The sequence below is a fragment of the Temnothorax curvispinosus genome, unplaced genomic scaffold (genome assembly GCF_003070985.1).
Source record: "Temnothorax curvispinosus isolate PA1 unplaced genomic scaffold, ASM307098v1 QBEX01018101.1, whole genome shotgun sequence".
In the NCBI taxonomy this organism is placed as follows: Eukaryota; Metazoa; Arthropoda; class Insecta; order Hymenoptera; family Formicidae; genus Temnothorax; species Temnothorax curvispinosus.
In genome coordinates this window covers 323-15,571 of record NW_020227881.1, presented here as the reverse complement: position 1 = coordinate 15,571, position 15,249 = coordinate 323, and the positions used below count along the sequence as shown (strand labels likewise).

The following is a 15,249-nucleotide window of genomic DNA, read 5'->3' as shown; positions in this document are numbered from 1 at the left end:
CAATCCGATTGATGTGAAGATTTGTGAGTTTTTCTTTTTTTTTTCCATTAAGGAAATCACGTCTTTTAGCACGCCAGGGCTAAAATCTAGTTTATTTATATGTCTACATAATGTGGAATAAGATGGAAGAGGTAATCCCATATCTTTCTTTAAATACAAATATGCTTTCCATCCTACTGTAAGCCAAAGAACATATTAATCATTGTTTTATTTTATTATCACTCATGAATAAACAAGTACTCATAAACTATTCCACTTACCAGCATATCTTATTTGCGTAGCCAATTTTAAACATTCTGGAGACCATTTTGATCGTGGACCAATTAACCCTGATGCAAATTGTTTAAGAATTGGCATTTCTTCCAATCTTTTCGATAGTGTTGCATATTTTTTTTTTAAGTTTTTGTATGCTTTTATGTGGGCATTTGTGCACTTCTCAGCTTTTAATCTCAACAGCCTTTCTTTTCCAAGTTTTGATTTAAGTATATTATTTTTTTGTTGTGTGTGAACTAATTCTTTCTTAAAATATTTAATTAAATTGGCTTGTCTGATTGTTCCATTATTATTAGAATAGTATGCAGTTTGGAATGTTGTAACATTACTATCTTCCGCAGTTTGAGTTCCGGTATCTGCGGAAACAAACACAGGCTGACGATCATCATGTTGAACATTTGTGTCTACAAAAAAAGATAAGATTGTGATTAAAATGTTTGAAATAACATAACATAATATTTACCACTTACCATTAATAACATTTTCTTCAAATAAAATAGTTGCAATTGGTTCAGTTTCATCTCGTAAACCTTCTTCAGAAAAAATAGTTGCAGAAGATGCAATTTCATCTCGTAAACTTTCTTCAGAAAAAATAGTTGCAGAAGATTCAGTTTCATCTCGTAAACCTTCAGTAACAATTTCCTCATTTACAAAAATAGTAGGAATAGCATTGGGTTATAATGTGTGCCATCCATCCTGCCGCCCACCTTCAAATTGTGAATCGTCAAAATGAAACTGCAACGACAACAAATATTAATTGCCTATTTATTATATTTGTCAAGAATTGCAGCAAATGTTTAACTACACAATTTTAAAACCTAGTATATTAATAACACACTTGCTAAGTCTCGATACCTATTATGTCTTAGTTAAATAAAATTTAATAATTTTTGGTTTGCAAATTGTCCTGTACTAGGTTTTACAATTGAACACCATAGTATACAATTATTATTTACATCAAATAATATTATCAATACCTCACATAACCTCGAATTCTCTTTCGGATATGTATTACATTGCTTGCTCCAAATTTCTTTACGCTGTTTATCGCGAGGAAATCTAAATAAACGAAATCCTTGTTCCGCACGATTACGACAATTCTTTGCACAACAAGCTGGCATTATTAATGTATTTCCGTTTCGAACTAAATATTTTCTTCCTTCCACAAATTTTACACTACCTCCTATTTTACACAGTCGCTTTTCTCGTAGTGTCACCGTGACTGTAAATGTAATTAATAATGCTCAATAATAATGCTCGATAATAGTGTTCGATTTCATATGTACAGAATACAAACCTGAAAGACCAATACAGACTGCCGCTCTCGTACGACACACACTCACACATACTTCGTGGACCCAAAATGGCGCCCGTGAGAAGACCTTCCTTTGCGCCGTCGTCCATTTACCGACCTTGACCAAGAGTACGCGAGTATATGAAAGAACTGGAGGAAAAAGGAATAATTGAAAAAGCCGCGACTCAGTACATTAATCCATTGGTGGTGGTAATCAAGAAAGATGGGAGCATTAGACTCTGTTTAGACGCGAGAGAGATTAATAAGAGAATGGCCAATGACCATGCACAACCGCCAACCATCGAGGAAGTTTTCAGAAGAGTAGGAAGAAAGAAATATTTCACAACCCTTGATATCTCGCAAGCATTTTGGCAGATTCCATTGACACCGGAAGCCATGCAATATTGCGGATTCATGTTTGACGGACAGACCTATATATTCAAAAGAATGCCGTTTGGAATTAAGACAGCTGGAGCAGCGTTTACAAGAGCGATGAGAGAAGCCTTGGGAGACGACTGTTTCGACTTCGAGATAGTTTATTTAGATGACGTCATGATTGCGTCGAAAACATTGAAGGAGCACATTCAACACCTGAAGACAGTCTTCGAACGTCTCAGAAGAGTAGGATTCAAATTAAATCTGGAGAAGTGCGAATTCATGAAGAAGGAAATTAAATTCTTGGGACACACATTCACCGAGATTCAAGCAAAGATGAACGATGATACGCGATTAGCGATCATGAATTTTAAGAGACCACAGAATAAAAAGGAGATACAAATGTTCCTAGGATTGATAAACTGGGACAGAAGATTCATTGAGAATTTAGCAAGAATGACAAGAGTATTGGAGCAGTTGCTGAAAAAGGAAGTAAAGTTTGCCTGGGAGCGCGAGCATCAAGTGGCGTTCAATGAAATCAAAAGGGCATTTCAAGAAGCTCCTAGCCTGTTTCTGATACGACCCGATATGAAGTTCGAAATTAACGCAGATGCAGCGAGAACCGGATTGGGTGCGAGATTATACCAATACCGTGAGGGAGAAGAAGCGAAATACACGATCGCATATTTAAGCAGGAGTTTGAAAGGCGCCGAAGTGCGTTACACCATTACCGAATTAGAATGCTTAGCATTGGTATTTGCCTTAAGAAAATGGCATACTCTCTTAATGGGGAGACACGTGAGAGTTCACACTGACCACAAAGCTCTACAATTTTTGAGTACGTGCGTTCAAAATAATCATCGCATAGCGAGATGGTTCGAATTCATGCAAGAATTTGACCTAGAGATAATACATATTTCTGGTAAGGAGAACGAAATTGCGGATACTCTATCAAGATCCAATGAGGATGAAGATCCGGAGGAAGATGACGTAAAGCGCATAGCGCTGATCAGAAATCATTACAATGGAGCTAATACAGAAGAATGGATACCGTGGTTACAAAGGATCCAAGCACAAGACGAAGAACTACAAATAGCGGTACAGGAGCAACCGGAAGAGGTCTACCGAAGAGACGGTTTGATCCGAGTACGATGCGACGATACTGACCGTGTAGCAGTCCCACCTAAGCACACATGGGGGCTAATAGCAAAAATTCACCGTTTACTGATACATTTCGGGACGGATAAAGTAATAGCGTTTACGCAAAAGTATTTTCACACATTTAGAGTAGCGCGAATAGCGAGAGACGTTGTAGCGTCGTGTAAAATATGTCAAATGACCAAATACTACACCAGGCCCACAGTTGGTAGACAATACTACGACTTGCCTGAAGAACCAATGAAAACGGTTTCTTTAGACTTGTTCGGTCCATTGCCAAGGACACGACAAGGATTCAAATACATATTAGTACTGATGGATCAGTTTTCGAAACTCACAAAATTCTATTCAATCAAAGACCAGAAGTTTGATACCATAGTCGAGACATTAGAATCGAGATTTTTCAGAGAAGTGGGAGTTCCGGAAGAGATTTTGACTGACAACGGAGGCCAATTTATAACGGCGAGGTGGCGGAATTTTGCCACAGAACGTGGAATCACCACGAGAAAAACTTCGCCTTATAACCCATAGTCAAATCCGGTGGAGAGAGTGATGCGCGAACTTGGACGCGTTATCAGGGCATATGCCAGCGATAGACAACACACATGGTGGAGAATAATAAGCAGAGCGGAAGATGTCATAAACGACACCGTTCATTCATCAACGGGTCATACACCCAATGAAATTCATTATAACGTGGAAACACACTGGCACGTTTGCGACGAATTGCAACCGATGCCTACGCAGCAAAATGAAGAAGATAGACTAGAACGAGTACAACAGGCGAAAGATAAATTAGCCAGTCAGGCTAGAAAGAGAAAGATACAGGCAGACAAGCATGAGGTGGCATCTAGGCTACAACCGGGTGACGGCGTAATGGTCAAATTGCACCGAAGATCGGATGCAAATCGAAGGTTGACTCGCAAGATTCACCTAGTCTACGATGGTCCATACCGTGTGGCGAGAGAAGTGCGCGAAAATGCCTACTTGATAGAGAGTTTGGATGGACATCCGAAAGGAGTCTACAACTCACGGTAGTTAAGACCGTACAGAAGACCAATCCTGAGAGAGGACCAAGATAATAGCGACGGAGAAAGTAACAATTTGCACAGCGAAAATGAAGATTCACATCAGGAAGATGATGATTCGACGAATGAAGATATTAATTCACAAAGTGAAGATTCAGAAGATTATGACAGTCAAGAGGACGAATTAGAAGTTTGCGTGATTACGATGCACGAATTAACGTCATCGGAAGAGGACGATGCCGACTCGGACTGCGATTGGACGATATTAACCCAGAAAGCCGAGGAGTACGATGAACGTTTTAAAACAATAAATATTAACATCAATGAAGATCTTACCAAAGAGCAACACAATTCTGCCGAAAAGCAATGTAAAACTAACGAATTAACCGGTGAGTCAACAATGAAGACAACCGAGAAGAATAAAAGTGAACAATCAAAAGAGACAAAAATAAAAATCGAAAATGCCGAGGAGCAACTCGAAGATGCCGAGGAGCATATTTATCAACTGAGTACATCACAGGAAGACATCAAGAATGAAGTTAAAATAGAAATTGCCGAGGAGAACACCTCGAGACAAATAAACACAATGAGTAATGCCGAGGAGCAAATTGAACCGGCTAATAAGCAAGAAATGGATAACCAACCAATTAAGGAGGAGATAGGCGAAAATGCCGAGGAGAACGCCGAAAAGCGTGATAAACTACCTAAGGAAGAAAAACTTAGACAATCCGATGAGGACAACATTGAAAAACGAATAGCTGAAATAGAGAGAGAAATTAGTGAAAGAATAAGTGCTATCAAGACAGAAGAAGTGGGGGAGCCTTTCGATAAGAAAGATGACTCCTTCATTCACATCAAGAGGGTTCGTACTTACCTGAGGAGCGGAAGTGAAGATTCCAGCGACGATCCAGGAAATCAAGACGACCTGAAACATAAAAAGAAGAAATTAAAATCAAATAATGAGAAAAAAGAAGATACTCACCTGAGAAGCGAAGAATCCGAAGAAGAGGACTTCGGCGAAGATCCAGGAGACGAGGACAACTATAAAAAATGGAAAAGATTGAAAGATTATTACAAGGATTCCAATGACGAATCGGAAGACGAAGAAGAAGAATATGATAAATGGAAGAGGAGAAAAAAGCAAGTAATGGAAATAATAAGGAGAAATAATAACTACTGAGCTGAAGATTGCCGAGGAGAAGGAGCGGTGGAACGAGAAAACTCGAAGCCAGCGTACGTTGCGAAACCCGCGACGAAAGTCAAATCGCTATTGGCAGAGAGGTTTCACTTAGCATCCTGCAGTCGACTGACTGATTCTGAAACAGAAAACGAAGAGGAGGATAATAATTCGGAAAACGAAGACACCGAAAATAAAGATGACCAATTAGAGTCACCGGACGAAATTATGTTAAGTGAGAGTAGTATGAGCGAAGGAGAAGAGCGAGAAATCGCAAATTGTTTCAATCAAATTCAAGAGATAATTAACAGAAGATTTAACAACAATAATAACAATAATAACCAACAACGTGAAAATGCAAACGAAAATCCGGAGGACAACAATTCATCCGATTGAAATAGTCGAAATGACGAAAATGGTAACAATCAACCAGAAGAAAACGAAAATTACGATAGCGAAGGAGAAAGAACAATACAATCGTCAAGAGGATCAACAAGATCATTTAACAGCGCATTAGAAGAAGAATTATGCATATCCATAAAAGATCCAAGCAAAATAATATTTTCCGAACAGGAAAGATTGAATATAATAAGTTACAACATAAAATTTAGAAGCAATTCAGGACATTGGATACGCGAGCCAATCAACGGCGAGTTAGAAGTTGCAACGAGCGACGGATGTGAAGCAGCCTTAACGCGTGTGCGCGACACACTGCGTGGCGAACGCCATAACGGCAGATACAATCGAGCAGCCGTAGTGAACGGACACTCGATAGCTCGAGTCCACAGAGCTCAGAAAAGTTTTAGCGATATTCGTAAAGTGCCACAGAACGAAAAGATGAGCCGAGAGAAGAGAAGACTGGAGAGATGGGAGGATAACCTCCAACGTAAAGTGAAAAAATACACGGATCAACAGCGCATGCTGGGAGTGCGTCAAGATCGAATAATGCACATGGAGAGATACGAAAGAGAACTGTCTCCCATGGAAAGCGACGACGAGACGTACGATCGAGAAGAGATTTCGGCACAAAACAAGACCATCAAGATAATCAAAGAGTGCGAACAAGCCCGCGGCAGAAACGTATTCGACGTGGGGACTCGTACGATCAAGGACGACGCAGGAAACGAGGTGGCGGATATCAAGACCATCTACGTGGTGCGCGACTTGAGAAAGAAGGACGACAAAAGACAATTCTCATACGAGATACATGCGACAGTTACGCAAGGTGCAGTGACAGTGTCGACGAGGGCGAGCGAAATCAACGAAGCGACCCCGAGAGCGATAGCATCCACGAGTGCAGCGACGACGTCGAGCACAGCTTCAACGCCGAGGATAATGATAATGCCGCAACAATTAGTAGAAGGTCAGCAACAATTAATAGTATTACCATCCGGAGATATGGGAACGTTGAGGAAAATAGCGCCGAAGACGCCGAGCGCAAACCAACCAATCCCAATGCAACAGCAGCCAATCAAGAAGAAGGGTCAGCAAGCGAGCGCCGAGAAGGATCGTAGAAGCGGCCAATCAAAATCAAAATCTCCAGCGACCAAGTCAAACAAGCCCACAGTAATCAAAACAGAAATAATCAAGAAACAGCAGGTGAGAAAGTCGGCAACGAAGGCAAAGAAGCAAATTAAAAGATATTCCAAGGAGATCACCGAAACGAGCAGCGAGGAAGAACGACAAGAAGTTCGACCCGAGGAACAACTCAAACTACCCACCAGAGTCGACGAGATTAAGAAATCCGTGTTGAGTAAAATACTCATCAAGGATTTGCCGAGGAGAATGAAATCGATGGCTGTACCACCCATTTCAGCGTCGACTTCCGAGCACAGCGGCGAAGCACATCAGCCAACCGAGGCAGCCCAGACGACCGACTCAGCGCAGGGCATGGCGGAGCCGTACAACAAGCCGGGGGAACCGACCAATCCCGACATAGAAAACGTCGAAGGGGCAGAGGACTGCAGCTTCAGGACGCGAACAGTTCATAACCGCTTCTGAACAGTTCGTAACCGCTTCTGAACCATTCGTGAATCGTTCGACAGCCGTTCGACAATCGTTCCTAAATCGTTCATTGTCGTTCGTCGTCGTCAGTTAACTGCTTCTTACCACTCATCGTCGTCGTCGTCGTCGACGTTCTTTAGCCGTTTGTAGCCTTTCCTGTCTCCGCGTAGTTCGCAGCTGTTTCTAAACCGCTTGCAATCGTTTCTGTGCTGTTTTTGAACCGTTCGACAACCGTCCAACAACCGTTCTTGAACCGTTAGAGCCGTCCGACAACCGTTTTCGAATCGTTCGTTGCCGTTCCTCGCCGTCGTTAATTAACCGTTGCCTCTCTTCACTCGTCGTCTTTCGATAGTCGTTTCTGCTGAACCGTTTGTCCATTGTTGTTCGTTGTCGCATTTGATTCAACGATATTCGCACGTCGAAGCTTGTTTATCGCAGTTCGTAACGCTTGCAGATCTTTCTCGAACGCAGTCAGCTTTTTGTCTGATTCTTTTCGTTGATTGCTCAACATTTTAAAGAATTGATCAACGTATAGTTTGTTAACCGCGTCACCGTCAGTCTCAGGTTGCGCCTCGCGACGAATCTTGCGCGACCTCGCGTCAAAGTCCGTGGCGGCGCGACACAGAGCGTTATTGCGTACAAAATTTCTCATTAATCCGCTCCACCGATGGTACGAAATGGCATTTGTCGCGTCTCCGCTGTGCTCGAACAATCGTTGATCGGCATTTCGGCGCTGATTAAACGAATCGCTGTCGCACCGTTTAATTTATAATAAGCCCGGCTTCGCGAAGTTCCTCGATGATCGACATGATCTCGTTGTCGTGGGCATTGTTGCCAGCTTGACGCGAAGCGTCGAGCAATCGCAGACGATCCACCAGCTCGTTGGGGTCGTCCCAGTGCACGTAGTCGACCTTATTATCGGTTAGCGTCATCGCGCGAGGCGTGAATAATCCCTTTCCGGATTTTTTCTTCTTGGATCATCCAGTCGATATCAACGGTGAGATTACAAATTGATACTTGTATCCCACGTTGCCCTTTATTTGCTCGGGAGGATCGTGTTTGAATTTATGAACAGTCATTGTCAACAGTATGCTCCTGTACTTAATCTTATCGTCCTCCGTGTAGAGCTTGTCATCGGGTATTTTCTTGAAGATCAACTCATAAATAACCGGGTGTGCCGGCGTAGCGTACGCCGTCGATATAAATGTTATCCGCTTTGTCCATGTCAAAACGTTTATTACCGAGCATCAATTCATTCTTGCCGAGATAAACGCCGTCCACTATGTCTATTGTTGGACATGCGCCCAAAACCTCTGCAATGTAAATTCGGCTCAGTGGACCCAAGTGATCTTGCAACGTTTCTACAAACAATTCTCGACCCTCCGACGTTTGCAACCGCTTTTGAACGGTCGTCCCGATCGAGTCGTCAGTGGTTTCGAAAACATCCACGTTTTTGAGAAATTCGGGACTTGTACGTTGCACGGTTCGCGTCGGTGTAAAGGTTATCGGTGTAGAGGTTATCGGTAATACTATCGATCGTTTTGATTGATCAGATTTACACGGTGTCGATGACGATCCGACCAGAAGTCTAATCGTTTCCTCTTTCTCTTCGGTGTAGCATCCTCCTTCTCCTCTTCTTCCTTCCCGCGCTGTTGAACGGATAGCGATTCGATTTTCGCGTCAGCGTCGCTCTCCGTCGGCTCCTCTTTTTTCACCGCGATCAAGCTCGAGTTGTCAACGATCTTTTTCAACGGCCCGATGAGAGGTTTAAAGTGCGTGTCCAACTCAATGTCCTTTTCGATCTTACCGGTCTTCAAAGCGCGAAGTTTCTTGCGAATCAAATTACTCGTCTTCGCAATCTCTTTCACGACCTTCTCGCGTTCGCGAATATTCTCGCTCCCGTCGATCGCAGCCATCGCGGAAAAAAAGCAGAGTGTCGATCTCTTTCTGTAACGCTAACGTTTCACCTCCGACGAGGTATCGGCAACGACTGATCGCTTTTACGGTATCGCGAACACGTTAAATCCTTTTCTGTATCGACCGTTCGAAAGCGCGCTGTCCTTGTCTATCACTACGAATCCATACTTTTGTTGCCAACAATCGTGGCACAACGCGCAAAATTCATCGTACGACATGTCAGTATTCACGTGATCGTTGTACACGTGTTTCAAATTGGTACCATCCTGTTTGAACAGGATCAGCAGATTCGCGTTGTCACGTATCAGATGTTTAGGTATTCTCGCGTACGTCTGACAGAGATAGAAAGAGTCGACGCTCGAGTGCCTGCCCATTGAGAAATACTCTCTCACAGCGTCTTGCTTATCGCACGCTACGTCATCAAAGACGAAGATCGAGTTTGGACGCGCGTCGCTCGGTGGAATGACATCACTGTTATTGGAGAACGTAAAGTAGCCGATTTCGTCAATCGATGTCAATAAATTCTCCAGATATCGATATTTCGGCTGTTGCAGCGATTTCGAGTACACGTACACGTTTTCGAAACGTACACCGTGCGGACTTTCCAGCAAGCTAATCAGAACGTTGGTTTTACCGCAATTCGAAGGGCCGCAAATGATCGCGCGTATAGTAGCCGACAGCATCGTACCGTGTCTGCGCTTCTCCGCGTTGCCTCCCATCGACCGTGATCTGTCGTCGCAATTCGTCACGCGAATCGCCAACGTTTGTCGCACGAATCTCATTTTTTTTCCACACTGCCGACTTTCTGGCTGACTCAAACGCCTATTTATAGGCGAGCGGAACCGCAAATCGCTCAGTAGCAAAAATGTTTGTTCTACTGTCGAGACCTTCCGATATTCGCGACTTGAGCGCCGAACAGCTGCAATTTGTGCCGAAAGCCGTTCTGCTGCAAACGTGCGGCGATCACGTCCACTACGTGTGAGACAAGCTTATGGAACATATAAGGGCGGATTTGGAGGTTCGCTGTTACGAACATTACAATCAACCGTGGTAGCGAACGCACGTCGACGGACCCGCGCCAATGATAAAGGATTGCGGCGAATGTCAACGAAAAAAAATAGTGGAGGCCTGTTAAATCGCGCGATAAATGCACTTCCGTTCGAATTACACATTCCCAGCTATCAATTTTGCGGTCCGGAAACTCGTTTACAAGAACGATTGGCGAGAGGCGATCAAGGTATTAATTCATTGGACGCGTCGTGTCGCGAGCACGATGTAGCCTATTCGCGTAACCGCGATCTCACCGAGAGACACGCGGCGGACGAGATACTCGCTGCAGAAGCGCGAAAACGCATTACCGCGAGAGATTTGACTCTCGGAGAGAGAGCTGCCGCTACAGCAGTCTGGGCGTCCATGAAGGCTAAGACGAAGCTCGGAATGGGCTTGAAAACGAAAAAATCGAAGTGAAGAAAAAGTTGACAAAAAAACGGATACTTTCGACAGCGAAACGAGGCGGCGTATTGCCGATTCTACCGTTGTTGGGAGTTCTCGGTTCTCTGGCCGGCGGAGCGGCGGGAGTCGCAAAGGCCGTGAACGATAACAAAGCCGTGCGGCGTCAGCTGGAAGAGATGCAACGTCACAATTGCGCCGTGGAAGGTCGCGGACTTTATCTCGCTCCGTACAAATATGGACGAGGGCTGTATCTCGGCCCGCACAAACGCGGGCGAGGAGTAGCGTCGAAAATAAAAAAAAACGTCAAAAAGACGTTAAATATGCCCGCGGGTATTACGACAAGGCGTATGCGCGTACCGTTCTTCAGAGGTGTCTTCATGCGTGATTTGTTACTGATCGGCGGTGTACGTCGAAACGAGAGCGGTATCGTGAATTTGGACGATGCAGCGGGTCCTGGTACTCATTGGGTAGCGTACGCGAAGAGGGAAGATCGAGTCGTATATTTCGACAGTTTCGGCAATCTTCGACCGCCGAAAGTATTAGTGCAATATTTCGGGCCGAGCGTGACGAAGATTGAGTACAATTGCACGTTTTATCAGCGATATGATCAGAGCATCTCTGGACAATTGCGCCTGCGATTTCTCCGGACGATTGACGCTAATTTAAAACCTGACGGTGCGCCGTGGTGATTCAGTATTCGTTAACGGTTTCCGCCGACATTTCTATAACGTTCACGTTGACCGGGAAGAGCAGCATCCTCGCGGAGCACTATTTTCCCGCCGTGGATCTGAGCGACGGTGACTACAAACTCGGTCTAACGTGTTTTGAGACTTATCACACGATTCTGAACGTGAATTCTTCGAACAATAAATTTTATTTCGACGAGGATGACACGGAAATTACGATTCCCGAGGGATCGTACGAGATACGAGCCATACATAAGTTTTTGAAACGCGAAATTTCACGAAAACGCCCGCGACGCGTAAATCGTTCCAACGACGATCGTACGTCGGTCGCGAATATCACGCGAGAGGCGACCGCTCGCGCGAACGGCTACGAAGACGAGGCCGCGGAATACCCGATAGTGCTCCGCGCAAATTACAATACGATGAAGAGCGAGATCAAGTGCGCTTTGAGAGTGAACTTTAACAAACCGAACAACGTTGGATTGCTGCTGGGATTCTCGTCGAAGCGTATATTGCAGCCGGGACAGTGGCACGAATCGGACGCGTCGATTAATATTATCAACGTAAACATTATCTGCGTAAAGTGTAACGTGACCACGGATGCGTACAGCAACGGCAAACGTGTTCACACAATACACGAATTTTCACCGAGCGTACCACCGGAATATAAGTTATCGGAAACGCCGGCGCAGATCATTTACCTGCCGATCATCGCGCGAAGCGTTACAGATCTAACGATACGCGTCACGGATCAAGACGGACAATTGCTCGATTTTCGAGGAGAAGAGATCACCGTCAGATTGCACGTACGACGGCGACAGCGATAACGCGCGACGTGTGACATGCTCGTGTTGAACGACTCGGATCACGCGACAGATAAAAATATCTTTACGACTGCGACGATCGACGATATCATCAAATCGACATTCGGTAGCGTTAAAACAGAGACGAAAACAGAGACGAGAAAGAAGCTCAACGCATCGAACGTTAAATTTTTACAATTTCTGGGATTCGCGGTACGAAACATCTGAACGATGACTAAAATTCTTAACATCGGAGGCGAGCCGGTCTTTGACGATCGCATCGTCAAGATCGAGACTCACACGTACAACCCGTACGCCAACACAACGTTCGAGTATAGCGACAAGATACGAATACCCATACAACATCAGGATCTGTATACGTTGCCGCGCGAAAGTCGGCTCAACGTCGGAGGGACATTGACGGTGACCAGAGCAGCCGACCAAGCCGATAACGTGGTATTGGGGAATAATTGCGTCGCGTTCATGTTTGACGAAATTCGATACGAGCTCGATGGTGTGGAGATTGATCACTACAGAAACGTAGGAATAACCAGCACGCTTAAGAACTACGTAACGGTATCGTCCGACAGAAGCGTGATCCTGCGAAACGCGGGCTGAGAACCACATAATAACCCGAACGGATACTTCAATTTCTGCGTACCGCTCAACCTGTTACTGGAATTTTGCGAGGATTACAAACGCGTGGTGATCAACGCTCGTCACGAATTAATCTTGATACGATCGCGCACCGACAACAATTGTCTGGTGGGAAGTCTCGCGTTGGAGCCTGCTGTCAAACTACTCAAGATACAGTGGCGAATGTCTCACGTGGTATTGAGCGAGGTCAACAAGCTGTCGATGTTGCTCGCCTTGAAAAACGGACGATATTTAAGTATGGGTTTCCGTTCGTGGGATCTGTACGAGTATCCCCTGTTGCAGAACACGACCAAGCACTCATGGGCCATTAAGACCGCGACTCAGCTCGAGAAACCGCGATACGTCGTCTTCGCTCTGCAAACGGGTCGGAAGAACGTCATGTCCGTGGACACGAGCCGATTCGACGACTGCAAATTGACCAACGTGAAACTCTACCTAAATTTGGAAATCTATCCGTACGACGATTTGAATTTGGACTTTGGTAAACACAGATGGGCGATTCTGTACGATATGTACGCGCGTTTCTGCAAGGACTATTACGGATACGAATATCTCGAGCCGAACCTCACCGTTTCGACTTTTCAACGTAACGGCCCGTTCGTGATCATCGATTGCTCTCGACAAAACAAATCCGTCAAAAACGTCACCGTGGATGTCAGACTAGAATTCGATTGCATGGAGAACGTACCGCCGAATACCTCCGCGTACTGTCTCGTCATACACGATCGCGTGATCGAGTACAATCCGTTGACCAACGTGGTGCGCAAAATAGTCTGAGTGTTCGCTGCAACGTCGACGAAAATTTTCTCTCTCTTTAACTCCCGATACAAAATGATAGGGGAAAAAAAGGGAGCAGGATATAAAAATCAGAGTGTTGTGAAACGCGCGTCATTCCTCTCGATTCACGCATCAAAGAAAGAGAGATATCTCTTCATGTTCGCACCAACGTTCGTCGACCTGCAAGGTTTCGTCGGGATAAAATTTGTCGTAAAGGAGGCGGCGGTGCAGAGAAACGTGGCCGTTCTGGTGTATTACACTTTTACATGCCCCATGCCGTGGAATCTCCTCACAAAATCCGACAAATCGTGCGCTTCCTGGTTAATTCGCAATCACCATGGACTACGATGGGAAGACGGAAACGTGCCGTACAGCAAGGTGAAGCGTTTAATTACATCAACCGTGCTCGGTGAGGAAGAGGACAACGACGACGACGAGATGCCGACTCTCGTGTACGTCAAGGGATGCCAGAAACAAGAATGGCTGATGGATCTGCTTGAGAATAAACCGAGAAAAGACCTAAACATCGAGACTCTGGATGCGGATACAAAGATATCAAATCTTTAAATATTCTAGATGCTACCAATACTATGCGATGTGGAAAACACGTTAAGGTGTTCACTTCTCATAACCGAGAGAAAGAATGTATTCCGTTGAAGGAAGCAACGGCGGTAACAGTGGCAGTAGACGTATGAATTATTACGTACCGATTCACGATGATGATTATGAAACTCCATCGTACGAGAACAAGTGTAACAAGTAAGTTTTTCGTTTTTTTCTTAAATTATTAAGCTTTATGAACGGGGATTGTTTCGCCCCGGAGGCAAGATTTGCTAAATTAAGCGAGTTTACTCGAAGGACCAGAGGGGGGTAGTTAAGATCCCCTCACGACTAACGATAACGCGAAAGATGCGCATGCAGCAAGATTGTAAAGCGAAAAGCGACTCACCGGGATGCCCCGGTCGCCTTGGCTCCGTCGGGCTTCGTCCTGTCCGGGCCTCGTGGCCGCTCAAGTGTCCTCGTCTGATTCCGCATGCAAAAAACAAAGCAAGGCAGGCACGTGCAAGCAAGCGAAAGCAAAGCAGTAGCGAGCGTAGGCAGGAAGTCGTGATCATGCGGCCGGCGCGTCTCAACATCCCTTGTGTGTGTGTGTGTGTGTGTGTGTGTGTGTGTGTGTGTGTGTGTGTGTGCCGCAAGGCGGCTTGCCGAAAAGGGTATGTGCCGTAGGACGGCTTGACGACGAAATGCTGTGCGTCGACGCGATGTTTCATCGATTGAGTATTGTCGAGACGGTCGATGTCAAGTTCACGCAATTCTCCAAAATCGCGTCCACTGTAACGGATCTTGCGCAAGTATTGAATGTAATACGCGATAGCGATGCCTTCGATAAACATCAGCTCGTCGATTGTGAGCTCGCAGTTTTATTTTTTAGTGCGCTACCGTAGTACGTAAAAACAAAAAAATATGTAAAAGAAGAAGAATAAAAAATGAATTTTTAAAAATATAAATCATAACTTAATTTCTTCACACGCATTTCCATTCGAACCGTATATACTCCAGTCAAAATACGGAAAAAAGAGGGGGTACCTAGAAAAAATTGCAACACAAGGTTTTATTACGTCATTGTGTTCAGAAAAATATACTGAAC

The 15,249-nt window shown here is 44.7% G+C and overlaps 1 protein-coding gene and 1 long non-coding RNA gene across 2 annotated transcripts; one reads left to right on the top strand and one right to left on the bottom strand.

Moving 5' to 3' along the window:
- Positions 1-749: 749 nt before the first annotated feature.
- On the bottom strand, positions 750-1,646 carry LOC112468117. The gene is made up of 3 exons (XR_003042354.1): positions 1,571-1,646; positions 1,251-1,495; positions 750-1,008 (listed from the first exon to the last, which is right to left on the bottom strand). It is a non-coding gene; the product is annotated as an uncharacterized LOC112468117 (long non-coding RNA).
- An 11,340-nt stretch (positions 1,647-12,986) lies between these two features.
- On the top strand, positions 12,987-13,601 carry LOC112468118. The gene has a single exon (XM_025037158.1). The coding sequence runs from the start codon at positions 12,987-12,989 to the stop codon at positions 13,599-13,601; it is 615 nt and encodes a 204-aa protein (XP_024892926.1).
- Positions 13,602-15,249: the final 1,648 nt, after the last annotated feature.